Source organism: Saccopteryx leptura, chromosome 3 (assembly GCF_036850995.1).
Source record: "Saccopteryx leptura isolate mSacLep1 chromosome 3, mSacLep1_pri_phased_curated, whole genome shotgun sequence".
Classification (NCBI taxonomy): domain Eukaryota; kingdom Metazoa; phylum Chordata; class Mammalia; order Chiroptera; family Emballonuridae; genus Saccopteryx; species Saccopteryx leptura.
In genome coordinates this window covers 219333620-219348630 of record NC_089505.1, presented here as the reverse complement: position 1 = coordinate 219348630, position 15011 = coordinate 219333620, and the positions used below count along the sequence as shown (strand labels likewise).

General features: G+C 37.6%; 1 protein-coding gene across 7 annotated transcripts in view; it reads left to right on the top strand.

Moving 5' to 3' along the window:
• The window catches only part of AFF3 (ALF transcription elongation factor 3), a 729890-nt gene that overhangs the window by 357671 nt on the left and 357208 nt on the right, over window positions 1-15011 (top strand). For all 7 annotated transcript variants that reach the window (XM_066377560.1, XM_066377559.1, XM_066377558.1 and 4 more), the window contains one exon: window positions 7167-7214. In XM_066377560.1, the coding sequence (XP_066233657.1) occupies window positions 7167-7214 (48 nt within the window). The remainder of the gene's footprint in view (window positions 1-7166; window positions 7215-15011) is intronic.

The window sequence follows — 15011 nt, the reverse complement described above, 5'->3', positions numbered from 1 at the left end:
CAGCATGAATGAGTGGAGCAGCAAATCCATGTTTCTCTCTATCTCTGTCTCTCTCTCTTTCTTTCTCTCTAAAAAACAAATTAAAAAACTAAAGAAAGAAATTATACTTATTTGGGCTTTCTTTTTATTGAACAGATTTTAAATCACCTTCTGTTGTTTTGGGTAGTGTATTATTTATTTGTTTTTTAATATATTGTATGTTGGCTTTATGAATTCTACTGATTTTTTTGTTTTATAAATATTTCATTGATTTTCCCTATTTATTTTCTTTTGTATATTTCTTTTGTTTTTAAATTTTAATTGATTACTTAGTACATAAATTTTCTTTTAAAAAATAATGAAAGCTTTTAGTGTATGAATTTGCCTCTAAACATATTTTGGGGGGATATCCCATAATTTTGTTTATAGTATTTTAATTTTATTTTTCTGTTAATATAAAGAGTTATTTATAAGAGTGTGGAATCTGTTTTAGTCCAAGAATTCTAGGAGATTTTATGTCTACACAAGGTTAAATACATCACTTATTATTTTGATAACTTGTAGTTAAAGAGTCTGGGCTATAAAACAGCTACATTTTGAAAAATTTTAAAGCTCTTTTGTAGCTGAGTGTATGACCACTTCAGTAACTATCTCACAAATGCTTGAAGAGTTGGAGTTTCCTCAGATCATTCCAAGTTCATTATAACTATAAATTTAACCTTATTTTTGTTTTTCTTTCTTTCCTTTTCTTAAGTGACAGGAGGGGAGATAGAGAGACTCTCGCGTGCGCCCCAACCAGAATCCACCCGGCAACCCCCATCTGGAACCAATGCTCAAATCACCCGAGCTATCGTCAGTGACCAGGGCTGACACTCGAACCAATCGACCCACTGGCTGTGGGAAGGGAAAAGAGAGAGAAGGAGAGAGGGAAGGGGAGAGAAGCAGATGGTTGCTTCTCATGTGTGCCCTGACCTGGGAGTCAACCCCGAGACATCCGCACACCGGCTCTATCTACTGAGCCAACCAGCCAGGACTGTGCTTTTATTTTTCAAATTATTTTCTTAAGTAAATTTTGGGGTATCCTTTGTCTGTTAGGAAAAGTAAGAGTGGATTAAAGGTGCCCAGCCATAATAATTCTATTTATCTTAGTTTTTTCTAGCATACCTTATTTTGATGCTCTATTAACACCTTATTTTTACTCATTTTGTATTGTGCTAATTGTTTTTTCCTGTGGACTGTCTTTTAGTTAATATTAATATTACCATTGGCTGCTGTCACTTTTTTTGCATTTTTATGATATACCTTTATGCATCTCTTTTGATCCGTTTTTTTTTTTTTTTTTTGCTTATTTTTTCTCTCATTGTATAAATATAGAGATGGTGCTGACAGTAAGATCGGAGAGGAAGAGATGGATATGAATAGCAGGGCAAAAGGCATAAGGTAACCCAAGGGCTGAGCAGATTCAGGAGATAAGGAAGGGGACTGATAAGGGATGAAGCGGTTGGCGTGGGAGATTGGGAGCAGAGTGTTGCCCATGGAATGGGAGATGTTAAGTTGGGTATAAGAGAGGCTGAATTTGGAAGAGAACTGGCTGGCTACCTTCTTATCCACAGGTGATCCTAGCTTTGGGTGAGTCTGGGAACACATCACTGATTGGGTGAGCTTCACACAGAATTATGATGATCCCTGAATTTGAGTTCAGATCTTTGCCCAGTGCTCCGGTGGCATTGATGGCACACTTAATTTCTTTGTGTCCACATTGTTCTGTAAATCCAGAATAGCCAGATGGTTTTCAAAATTCTTCTGTAGCAGTAGTTAAGAGTGTGCATATGATAAACAATTTCTAAATGCTTGAGGACCTTTTGGGTGCTTGCAGACAAAAGGCATTGTGACTTTAAAGTAGTATTATTTTTTTCCTATTTATTTATTTGTGTTTACATAGATTCTAGGGTCACCCTGAATGTATCCCTTCCTTCCCCATATTCCCCTCAACATCTCTCTTACCCACCTCCCTACAACACCCTCCCCCCTTCCCTTCAGGTTTATCCCATCCTCTCATCCCCTTTCCCTCTGTCCTCTTTTCCTCTGGTCCTTTTCCTTTGATCCCTCCTCTGTCTCAATTCCATTCCTCAGTTCACATTGTTCATTGGATTCCTCAAATGAGTGAGGTCATATGATATTTTTCTTTCTCTGCCTGGCTTATTTCACTTAACATAATAGTTTCCAGGTCCATCCATGTTTTTGCAAAAGGTAAAAGTTCTGCATTTAATGTGTCTGATGAAGAATTAATCTATTTTTTTGAAACAGAACCTGTGCAGCCTCATCTCCTCTGTAGTAAAATGCTATTTCCTACTGATTTGATCAAGTATTTTTTTGCTTCTTCCAGTACACTGTGCTTGGCATGGTAATTAGGGCCTTCAGCTCTTGGTGATAGAATGCTCCTGCTATTTCTTGAGCTGCACTATAAATCCTCACTTAGTCGTCAGTAGGTTTTGTGACTTAAGAGGAATGATGTATAACAAAAATTTGCCATAGACAAGTTTTTTCAGTTTCTGTAGCATCTCATCAGTGTTGTAACAGAATGATGGGTGATATGGCATTATGAGAGGACCTGCTCCTGTACTCTGTGCCTACATTTCTCTGGCAGAGTGTGTGGTGTGCATTCTTAAGTAGTAGGATTTGGGAAAAGCAGTTCCATGAAAAAGAAACATGATAGACAAGGCTGTGGAAGAGAATCAGCTGGGGTTGCTAGCTCTTAAATAAAGTTTAGTTGGAGGTTCATTGAGGTGAGACTGTTATGACAGATTTCAAAATGTAATGATAGCAAAATGAAGTGGGTTCATAAAAGTCGGAGTAAATACGAGCCACGGCTCAGCAACTCAGCATGAAGAAACAGCCACAGACCCCCCCAAAAAGCCTGCCTAATTAACATGTGCATTGTGCAGCCCTTCTTCTCAGTGGGTACCTTTCCAAGGAAAGCAGTAACTTTATTGTGAAAAATATAAACACGACTTTAGAGTTGTAAATTACATGCATGTTTTAATCTTGTTCATAAACACTGAAAGTTTTAAAAATGTAATTAAAATCAAAGTATAAAACTGTAGCTGATTCCAGATTTGAAAAAGACTTTGAGAAGACGCAAGGCCCTTTAGTCTCTGCACCCCACACCCTGCCCACACAGTCCTACCCACCTACCCCCTTTTGTGTATTTGGAAAAAAAGGTGGAAATTCTATCCTCCAGTTTCTGAGCAAACAAATCCTTGTCTCTCATTTGTTAATGTCACAGAAGGGATGGTAATTTTAGCACTTTCTCTCCACTTCTATTCCTCTCCCTATGGTCTGTGAAAGAGATGATGGGGGGTAGTGAGAAAGAGACAGTGACCAAATATTGGGGAATTTGCACCATGCATAGAAGGAGGAAGTTTACCCAAATACTATCCAGATTCTTTTATTTCTGTGCGTTAAGCATGATAGTGACCTCAAGTTGAGCCAGTTCTAAGGGTTGAGCTTAGAGACATAGCATAGGATAGTAGAAAATTCACTGAACTGGTGTTGAAGAGATGTGTGTGGGTTCTGCCTTGACTGGCCCTTGCTGCCAGAATGGTTTTGAACAAAGCCCTCCACTTCTCTGCACCATAGTTTTTTTTATCTGTTGAAGTCACTGAGTGGCCTAAAATGAGTTCTAAGTTTTCTTTGAATTTAAACTTCCTATAATACTGTGCCTCATTCATTCACACCAGTCCCGATGGAGTCCTGGAGATTCAAATTCAGGGTAGTACGCTTCTTAGATTTCCAGTCGTCCTAGGAATCAGACATGTTTCCGAGAAGGCCCAAGACTATCTCCCCTGCCGAGGTCTTCCCATACTGTCATTTAAGGCCAGGATTTCCTGAGACTGTTGCTATAAGTCCTCTGTCCTGGCCTCATTTCCTCAGCTTTGCAGGGGACCCTTCTAGTACGGAATGACCTGATGTGATTCCAGACCAGTGGAGGTCATGGTTGGAGCTGTCCCTGAGATGACCCAGTGTAATGATCCTACATGCTCTGTGTACAGTGATGAGGGAAGTAGTTAACAGGGCATTCACACTGCATTTCTTTCTTGGTGTATTCCCATTTCAGAGAAGGGTTGTGGAAATTTTTAGGTTTATGGAAAGAGCTACTCATAAGAGCAGTCATTTATATAAATCGCTCTTAATGAAATTAAAGTGTGATATTCAGGAGAAACTTAGCATTAAGGAATCAACCCAAGTTTAACTTGAAGAGTCTTTTTACTGTGTTGTGTATCTGGGTGCATCCACCAGGAGAATGTAAATAATGAATCAAGTTGTCCTTGATTCATTATTTTAAGATAGAAAATAGAATGTACTCTGAGAATTTAGCATTTGCTCTACCAGAACATTACATGGTAGGAAAGAGTTGAGACTCAGAAATACAATAGAAAAAACAGTTATGGGTTTGAAGAAACATTTTCCAATTGAGACCACTCATTCCCACCACTGGACTCCAAAGGAGATCGTTTCAAAGGCCATCAAGCCCAGGCCTGACTGAGAATTTATCAGCAGCATTGGTGCTGATTGCCTCAGGCTGCCTTGGAAAGGAAACAGGTGTAGGGTGGGTTCCAAGAAGAGCTCTCTGACCCAATTTGGTTAGAGTATCAAAATAGTGACGTTTCCAGAGTAATCCTGGAATAAGTCATTGGGGGATGGAAGTGGGGACTTATTAGATATAAGGAGGGGTAAGTGTAAGGATAATGAAATATTACTCCTAATCCTGTCATGATATTTAACACAGTTTTTCTTTACTTAGAACGATAGACATGTATATTATATTCATGCAGTATTAACAACAGTGGCTCTGCCTTACGTGTTTTGTTATTGATCTTTTAATAAGAAGACTGAAATAGTCTCTACAAAGATAATGTTTCTATTTTAGCTAAAGTTTATAAAATAATCCATAAGGAAATAAACTTTACCTAAAAGTTCCCAAATTCTTGAAGATCTAAATATAAAAACTAGAATTATAAAACTCTTAAAATAAAATGGGTTAAATCTTCATATCCTTGGATTTGGCAATGGTTCTTAGATACCAAAAGCAAAATAATGAATTAAAAAACAGATAAATGGAACTTCATCAAAGTTAAAATTTTGGCCTGACCAGGCAATGGCGCAGTGGATTGAGCATCAGACTGGGACACGGAAGACCCAGGTTCGAAACCCTGAGGTCGCTGGCTTGACCGTGGGCTCATCTGGTTTGAGCAAGGCTCACCAGCTTAAGCCCAAGGTCAATGGCTTGAGCAAGGGGTCACTCGGTCTGCTGTAGCTTCCCAGTCAAGGCACATATGAGAAAGCAATCAATGAACAACTAAGGTGCCACAACAAAGAACTGATGTTTCTCATCTCTCTCCTTTCTATCTGTCTATCCCTATCTGTTCCTCTCTCTGTCTCACCCACAAAAAAATAAAGCTAAAAATTTTGTACATCTATGAACACTATCAAGAGAGTGAAAATAAAACCACAGGATGGAAGAAAATATATACAAATCAAATAGCTGATAAAGGGTCTAGTATCCAAAATATATAAAGAACTCTTAAATAAAACAGTAAAAAGATGAACAACCCAATTAAAAAATTGACAAAAGACATTTTTCCAAAGAAGATTCAAATGGTCAACATGCACATAAGGAAATGCTCAGCATCATTAGTCATTAGGAAAATGATCAAAACCCCAATGAGATAACACTTCACACCCACTAGGCTGGCTACTATCAAAAACAAAACTGGAAAATAACAAGTGTGGATCAGGATGTGAAGAATTTCGAACCTTCATCCAGTGCTGGTAGGAATGTAAAGTCGTACAGCCAGTGTGGAAAGCAGTTTGGCAGTTAGTTGCTCCAAAGCTAAGCATAGAATTGCCATCCATGTGACCCACCAATTTAACTTCTGGTTATATAAAGTATTGAAAATGGATGTTCAAACAAAAATTTGTACACAAATGTTTATACAAGTGCTATCACAATCACCAAAGTGGAAACAACCAAAATGTTCACCAGCTGATGAATGGATAAACAAAATGTTGTACTGTATATCCATACAATGGAATGTTATTTGGCCACAAGAAAGGAATGAAGTACTGATCTATGGCACAGCATGGATGAACCTTGAAGGCAGTATCCTAAGTAATACCAGCTAGACACAAAGGGCACATGTTGTATGATTCCATTTATATGAAATGTCCAGAATAAAAATTTTGTACTGACAGAAAGTAAAGAAGTGGTAACCAGGGGCTGGGGAAAGGAAGCAATGGGGAGTTCCTGCTTAATAGGCATGGGGTCTCCATTTAGGGCGAGGGAATCTTAAGATGTCATGCTGAGTCGTGGTCAATAACATTGAATTAAAAGGCCAAGAGAAGTAGTTCCCTGAAACCACTGCTGTGTAGAAGTGCTGCTTTCATGTCCCCACAAAAGCACCACCTACGTTCCTGGCTGTGTAACCAGTAGTAACCACACAGCATCTCTGGAACTTAAAATGTTCCCCAGAGTCAGCTGTGACCCGCAGACACCATTCCTCAGAGCCTTTAACATCTCCACAGCACAAGACAGTGTGGGTTACGAAGCAAGTGGCTCTGGAGTGAGACACCCAGCATGCCGTGCAGATGTTAAGAGGATGTTTCTTCTTTGGTCTTTTCGGTTTCAGCCCATCAAACCAGTAAATCTAGGGTTAGAGGACAGTAAAATTATAGGCTTTTACTTAAGCCAAAGCAACCCTTGTATTCAGCAGGACCATTGTATGTATTTAGAGAGTGAACTGGATTCACTTTGCAGCGGAGGCCATGTTTTTACACTTTGATGGAGCCCAAGGCAAAAAGAGCTTATATGTACAGGTCATGTACTGTTACTCCTAGGAGCTTGCCTGACTTAGAATCTATATGGTTGGGGGGCCCTGGGGTGTGTGTGGTGTTCCTGGTGGGCCTGTCTGCCCTAGTGCGCGGGGGGGGGGGGGGGGGGGGGGGGGTGCAGTCACACCTGTGATGGAAACTATCTTCCTATTAAGGAAAGGAGCTTGTCAGTATGTCCCAGTTTAGGCATTTCCCCGAGTCCAAACTCTATTAAATTTGGAAGCTTATGTGTCATCTTTTCTTTGTAACCATAAATTTCTTTTATTAGGCTTAATTTTTTTTTTTTTTCCTTTCAGGAGAGTAGATCTGGAGAAACCAACAGCTGTGTGGAAGAAATAATCCGGGTAAGGATATTCCTTTACAAATCTTTTTTTTTTAATCTTTCCATTTTCTTTAATTGAGTGTTTTTAATTTATTGTGATGATATGATTTCAAGTATCCCACTCAATATAACCCCTCTGTGCCCCACATCGTGCCCCCCAAACCCCATGCAAAGTCTCTTTCCATTCCCATTTTACTCCCTTTGCCCCCCTCCTCCTATATCTTATCAGCTAGTTGGACAGAGATTCCAAATCGAAAGGAGTCAGGTGGCTGCATTGTCAGAGAAAGCCTGTTATTTGTTTATTGTTTGGCATTTACCTTTTCTGAGGGTACTCACAGCAACTACCTAAATGACACTTTATGAAACAACACTTCTTTTAGAAATCTATGTGCTATGCCTCAGTCTGGTGTCTTTGCATGGGCTGAGGTGACACTGTAGTAAAGTGATCAGCTGGAAGACAGAAGAACAGAGCTGAGATGAAATACGTGGTTGTGTTCTCATTTGGATACCCCCATTAATCACTCTGCTGTTTAGAAGCATCTTTTAATAGCCTATACTTCTTAGCCAGGCAGGGTTCCCTTGTTATTTTTTCCCCTAAACTTAATTAGAATCAGAAGCACTCTGACGAAGAGGTGTCTTGGAGTCTGAAAATTTACTTCTATATTTTTTTTTTTTGTATGCTATTACTTTATGTGTTACTGCTGTAGACCTGTCTTTTTTACCATCATCATCCTGAGTGGGTGTCCTCTGTAAGCCATTGCACACCCAGGTTCACGCAGGTTGGGCTGTTGCACCACATTAGTGTTTCCTGAGTATCCAAACTATGATCAGGATGTCATCTTCATCCCATATTTTTTCTCCACTCATATTTTTAGGGGTGTAATCTAATAGTTTACAGTTCTCAGGAAGCTGATACTACACACTTCAAAACACCAAGACCAATTAAACCAGATGGTATGGTAATTCCCTATAAAGAAAAAAAACAACAACTTAATTTTTTTTTTTAAATGAATTTTTATTAATGGTAATGGGATGACATTAATAAATCAGGGTACATATATTCAAAGAAAACATGTCTAGGATATTTTGTCATTAAATTATGTTGCATACCCCTCGCCCAAAGTCAGATTATCCTTCGCCACCCTCTATCTAGTTCTCTGTGCCCCTCCCCCTCCCCCTAACTCTCCCCCTGTCCTCCCTCCCCCCACCCCTGGTAACCACCACACTCTTGTCCATGTCTCTTAGTCTCATTTTTATGTTCCACCAATGTATGGAATCATGTAGTTCTTGTTTTTTTCTGATTTACTTATTTCACTCCTTATAATGTTATCAAGATCCCACCATTTTGCTGTAAATGATCTGATGTCATCATTTCTTATGGCTGAGTAGTATTCCATAGTGTATATGTGCCACATCTTCTTTATCCAGTCTTCTATTGAAGGGCTTTTTGGTTGTTTCCATGTCTTGGCCACTGTGAACAGTGCTGCAATGAACATGGGGCTACATGTGTCTTCACGTATCAATGTTTCTGAGGTTTTGGGGTATACACCCAGTAGAGAGATTGCTGGGTCATAAGGTAGTTCTATTTGCAGTTTTTTGAGGAACCACCATACTTTCCTCCATAATGGTTGTACTACTTTACAGTCCCACCAACAGTGAATGAGGGTTCCTTTTTCTCCGCAGCCTCTCCAACATTTGCTATTACCCGTCTCGTTGATAATAGCTAATCTAACAGGGGTGAGGTGGTATCTCATTGTAGTTTTGATTTGCATTTCCCTAATAACTAATGAAGCTGAGCATCTTTTCATATATCTGTTGGCCATTTGTATCTCTTCCTGGGAGAAGTGTCTATTCATGTCCTCTTCCCATTTTTTTATTGGATTGTTTGCTTGTTTGTCATTGAATTATATGAGTTCTTTGTAAATTTTGGAAATTAGGCCCTTATCTGAGCTGTTGTTTGAAAATATCATTTCCCATTTAGTTGGCTGTCTGTTTATTTTTATATCAGTTTCTCTTGCTGAGCAAAAACTTTTTATTCTGATGTAGTCCCATTCATTTATCTTTGCCTTCACTTCTCTTGCCATTGGAGTCAAGTTCATAAAATGTTCTTTAAAACCCAGGTCCATGAGTTTAGTACCTATGTCTTCTTCTATGTACTTTATTGTTTCAGGTCTTATATTTAGGTCTTTGATCCATTTTGAATTAATTTTAGTACACGGGGACAGGCTGTAGTCGAGTTTCATTCTTTTGCATGTGGCTTTCCAGTTTTCCCAACACCATTTGTTGAAGAGGCTTTCTTTTCTCCATTGTGTGTTGTTGGCCCCTTTATCAAAGATTATTTGACCATATATATGTGGTTTTATTTCTGGGCTTTCTATTCTGTTCCATTGGTCTGAGTGTCTATTTTTCTGCCAATACCATGCTGTTTTGATTATTGTGGCCCTATAATATAGTTTAAAGCCAGGTATTGTAATGCCCCCAGCTTCATTCTTTTTCCTTAGGATTGTTTTGGCTATTCGGGGTTTTTTATAGTTCCATATAAATCTGATGATTTTTTGTTCCATTTCTTTAAAAAATCTCATAGGGATTTTGATGGGAATTGCATTAAATTTGTATATTGCTTTGGGTAATATGGCCATTTTGATTATATTTATTCTTCCTATCCAAGAACAAGGAATATTTTTCCATCTCATTGTATCTTTTTCGATTTCCCTTAACAATGCTTTGTAATTTTCATTATATAGGTCTTTTACATTCTTTGTTATGTTTATTCCTAGGTATTTTATTTTTTTTGTTGCAATCGTGAAGGGGATTATTTTTTTGAGTTCGTTTTCTAATATTTCATTGTTGGCATAGAGAAAGGCTATGGACTTCTGTATGTTAATTTTGTATCCTGCGACCTTACTGTATTGGTTTATTGTTTCTAATAATCTTTTGTGGAGTCCTTCGGGTTTTCGATGTATAGGATCATATCATCAGCAAAAAGTGATACCTTTACTTCTTCTTTTCCGATATGGATGCCTTTTATTTCTTTGTCTTGTCTGATTGCTCTGGCCAGAACTTCTAGCACCACGTTAAATAAGAGTGGAGAGAGTGGACAACCCTGTCTTGTTCCTGATTTAAGGTAGAAAGTCCTCAGTTTTATGCCGTTTAAAATGATGTTGGCTGATGGTTTATCATATATGGCCTTTATCATGTTGAGATATTTTCCTTCTATACCCATTTTGTTGAGAGTCTTAAACATAAAATTGTGTTGTATTTTATCAAAAGCCTTTTCTGCATCTATTGATAAGATCATGTGGTTTTTGTTCTTTGTTTTGTTGATATGGTGTATTACGTTAACCGTTTTGCGTATGTTGAACCATCCTTGAGATTCTGGGATGAATCCCACTTGATCATGATGTATTATTTTTTTAATATGTTGTTGTATTCTGTTTGCCAGTATTTTGTTTAGAATTTTAGCATCTGTATTCATTAGAGATATTGGTCTGTAGTTTTCTTTTGTGCCATCCTTGCCAGGTTTTGGTATGAGGGTTATGTTGGCCTCATAAAATGTGTTTGGAAGTATTGCTTCTTCTTCAATTTTTTGGAAGACTTTGAGTAGAATAGGAACCAAGTCTTCTTTGAATGTTTGATAGAATTCACTAGTATAACCGTCTGGGCCTGGACTTTTATTTTTGGGGAGGTTTTTAATAGTTTTTTCTATTTCCTCCCTGCTGATTGGTCTGTTTAGGCTTTCTGCTTCTTCATGACTCAGTCTAGGAAGGTTGTATTGTTCTAGGAATTTATCCATTTCTTCTAGATTGTTGTATTTGGTGGCATATAATTTTTCATAGTATTCTACAATAATTCTTTGTATATCTATGATGTCTGTGGTGATCTCTCCTCTTTCATTTTGGATTTTATTTATTTGAGTCCTGTGCCTTTTTTCCTTGGTGAGTCTTGCTAAGGGTTTGTCAATTTTGTTGATCTTTTCAAAGAACCAGCTCCTTGTTTTATTGATTTTTTCTATAGTTTTTCTGTTCTCTAATTCATTTATTTCTGCTCTGATTTTTATTATCTCCTTTCTTCGGCTGGTTTTGGGTTGTCTTTGTTCTTCTTTTTCTAGTTCCTTAAGGTGTGAAGTTAAGTGGTTTACTTCGGCTCTCTCTTGTTTGTTCATATAGGCCTGAAGTGATATGAACTTTCCTCTTATTACTGCTTTTGCTGCATCCCAGAGATTCTGATATGTCGTATTTTCATTTTCATTTGTCTGTATATATCTTTTGATCTCTGCGCTTATTTCTTCTTTGACCCATTCATTTTTTAGAAGTATGTTGTTTAGTTTCCACATTTTTGTGGGTTTTTCCCCCTCTTTTTTGCAGTTGAATTCTAGTTTCAAGGCTTTATGATCAGAAAATATGCTTGGTACAATTTCAATTTTTCTAAATTTGCTGATATTGTCTTTGTGGCCCAACATATGGTCAATTCTTGAGAATGTTCCATGTACACTAAAGAAAAATGTATACTCTGTCGCTTTGGGATGAAGTGTCCTGTAGATGTCTATCATATCCAGGTGTTCTAGTATTTCGTTTAAGGCCACTATATCTTTATTGATTCTCTGTTTGGATGACCGATCTAGAGCCGTCAGCGGAGTATTGAGGTCTCCAAGTATGATTGTATTTTTGTTAGTTTTTGTTTTAAGGTCAATAAGTAGCTGTCTTATATATTTTGGTGCTCCTTGGTTTGGTGCATATATATTAAGGATTGTTATGTCTTCTTGATTCAGTGTCCCCTTAATCATTATGAAGTGACCATTTTTGTCTCTGAGTACTTTTTCTGTCTTGTAGTCAGCATTATCAGATATGAGTATTGCTACACCTGCTTTTTTTTGGGTGTTGTTTGCTTGGAGTATTGTTTTCCAGCCTTTCACTTTGAATTTGTTTTTATCCTTGTTGCTTAGATGTGTTTCTTGTAGGCAGCATATAGTTGGATTTTCTTTTTTAATCCATTCTGCTACTCTGTGTCTTTTTATTGGTAAGTTTAATCCATTTACATTTAGTGTAATTATTGACACTTGTGGGTTCCCTACTGCCATTTTATAAATTGCTTTCTGTTAGTTTTGTATCTAGTTTGATTCTTCTCTTTTGTTTTTCTATCATTTGTTTTTGTTTGTTTGTGTTCCATACTTCTTTCCTCTGTTGCTACCTTTTTTAAGTCATGTGTTTTTGTGGTGGTTTTTTCTAGGGTGGTTACCATTAAGTAATGAAAAGGGTACCTACCATATTCATTGTAGTACCCTATCTTATAAGTATTTCTGCACTTCATCGTCCTTTGCTGCTGTTAATCTCCATTCTCTCCCCCCTTTTTTTCCTTTGTTGTCACAGTTTAAGTTTGGTTTTATTGTGTTCTTGGTGGAGCTGTTACTTGTGGTATTGTTTTCTTTTGTTCTTTGAATCTGGTTGGAAAACCCCCTTTAGTATTTCCTGGAGTGGGGGCTTTCTGTTGATAAATTCTCTCATCTTTTCTGTATTTGTGAATGTTTTTATATCTCCTTCATACTTGAAGGATAGCTTTGATGGGTATAGTATTCTTGGCTGAAAGTTCCTCTCTTTCAGGGCTTTAAATATTGGGGTCCACTCTCTTCTAGCTTGTAGAGTTTCTGCTGAGAAATCTGATGATAATCTAATAGGCCTTCCTTTATATGTTGTACTCTTCTTTTCCCTGGCTGCCTTGAGAATTTTTTCTTTGTCATTGGTTTGTGTCATCTTTATTATGATGTGCCTTGGAGTGGGTTTGTTGGGGTTAAGAAAACTCGGTGTTCTGTTTGCTTCTTGAATTTGAGGCTTTAGTTCTTTCCACAGGCTTGGGAAGTTCTCGTCTATTATTTGTTTGAGTATATTCTCCATTCCATTTTCTTTCTCTTCTCCCTCTGATATACCTATTATTCTTATGTTATTCTTTCTGATGGAGTCAGACAATTCCTGTAGGGCTTTCTCGTTTTTTATTATTTTTGAGTCTCTTTCTTCTTCTCTCTGTTGTGCCTCAAGTTGTTTGTCTTCTGTTTCACTAATCCTATCTTCAATCTTGCCTGTTCTGCTAGCTAAGCTTGTTACCTCGTTTTTCAGCTCGTGAATTGAGTTTTTCATTTCTGTTTGATTTGTTTTTATAGTTTCAATTTCCTTGGTAATATATTCTTTGTGTTCATTGAGTTGTTTTCTGATCTCCCTATATTGCCTTTCTGTGTTTTCTTGTATATCTCTGAGTTTTTTTAAGATTTCTATTTTAAATTCTCTGTCATTTAGCTCCAAGGCTTCCAATATGTTAAGTCTTTTCTCCATAGATTTTTCCACATCTATTTGTGTTACCTCTCTTTCTTTTGTATCCATAATATTCGATTTCCTCTTTCTTATTGGCATCTGAGGGTGGTCTTATTGATAGCACTAATTAGAATTAATAAAGAGTAAAAAGTAGAAAAAAAAAAAAGGTAAAACACCCCACAAAAAAAAGCAGTAATAATTTATTATTTCCCCCCCTTTTTTTTTTCTTCTCTTTCCCTCCTCTCCCCTCCTCAGGGAAATATCGTGCCTATAATGGAGGGTCTGATTTGCGGTGAAGAGTTCAAGGGGCAAAAAAGGGAGTAGGGACCTACTAAAAACAAAAAAAAAAAAAAAGAAAATCTTAGACAAGCATAAAATGATTTGCTTGTAAGTGATGGTCGACTAAGAGATATAATGAGAGGGATAAGAGGGAAACAGAAAAAAGGAGAGAAAAAACAATAATTAAAGAAGAAAAAAATAAAAATAAAAATAATAAGTAAAAATCTGTTGTATTAAGTGGAGCGAAGACTAAATACAATGGAGACTTTGGGTTCAGAAGAATGCTAGTGAGTTAAAAAGCAATGTAAAAAGTGCCCAAAATGCCACAAAAACAAACAAATAAAGGAAAACCAAGAACAAAAGCAGAAGAAGAAGAAAAAGAACAAAAAAAAAACCCAAAAAAACTTGAGTCCCAAATTAAATAATGTGTTCGCAATTGAGGCATAAATGGGAGGAAAAGTAAAATGAGAAAAGAAGAAATGAATAGAAATGAAAATATAAGAATAAGAGAGAAACGAAGGAAGAAAAAAAGGAAAGGAAAAAAAAACAAAAGGGAAGAGAGTGAGAGTTAAGGGTTTTGGAGTGTAACCCTAAAGGAGAGTTAGGATGAAGAAAAGAAATAAAATGTAACACTCATGGGTAGTGTAGTTCAAGAAAAGGGTAGCATAAGATGGGCAGAGAGTAAAAGGACCAAGGTGGAAGAAATAGAAATAATAATAAAGGCAATAAGATAGAAGAAAGAAACAACAACAAAGAATTAGTGGAACAAGTTATAAAGTCTGTGGATTTTTCTTGATTTTGAGAGGTTAACTTCTTCCTTTTTTCTTTTCTCTCCCTCTTCCTGGTCGGTGACTCTGTACCCCAGGTTCTGCCCCTGTGTCACTCTTAGGTAGGAATTTGCAGTTGATGGGATTCTATGGCAATGTCATATAACTGGCTTTAGTCTCGCTGGTAGTCAAGGCTTGTTGGTGTTTGCAGAGTCCAACAATGAGAGAGTTTGCTTTCCTGGAGTCTCTTTCCTAGTCTCCCCTTCCTGAATTAGCAGCCTGGTGATCCAGCTATGAGGCTGCCACTGCTTCTGCCTGGGGAGTAAGAGGCTCAAAGAGCTGGGAAATCCCCACTCTATCCCCACTCAGTGCAAGGCTTTGGGAAAGGCTCTGGCAGTCAGGGCCTCCAGTGTAATCAGGCGGGGGTGGGAGTCAATTGTTGTCAAGGTGACTGTTCAGCGCCTAGCATTCCAT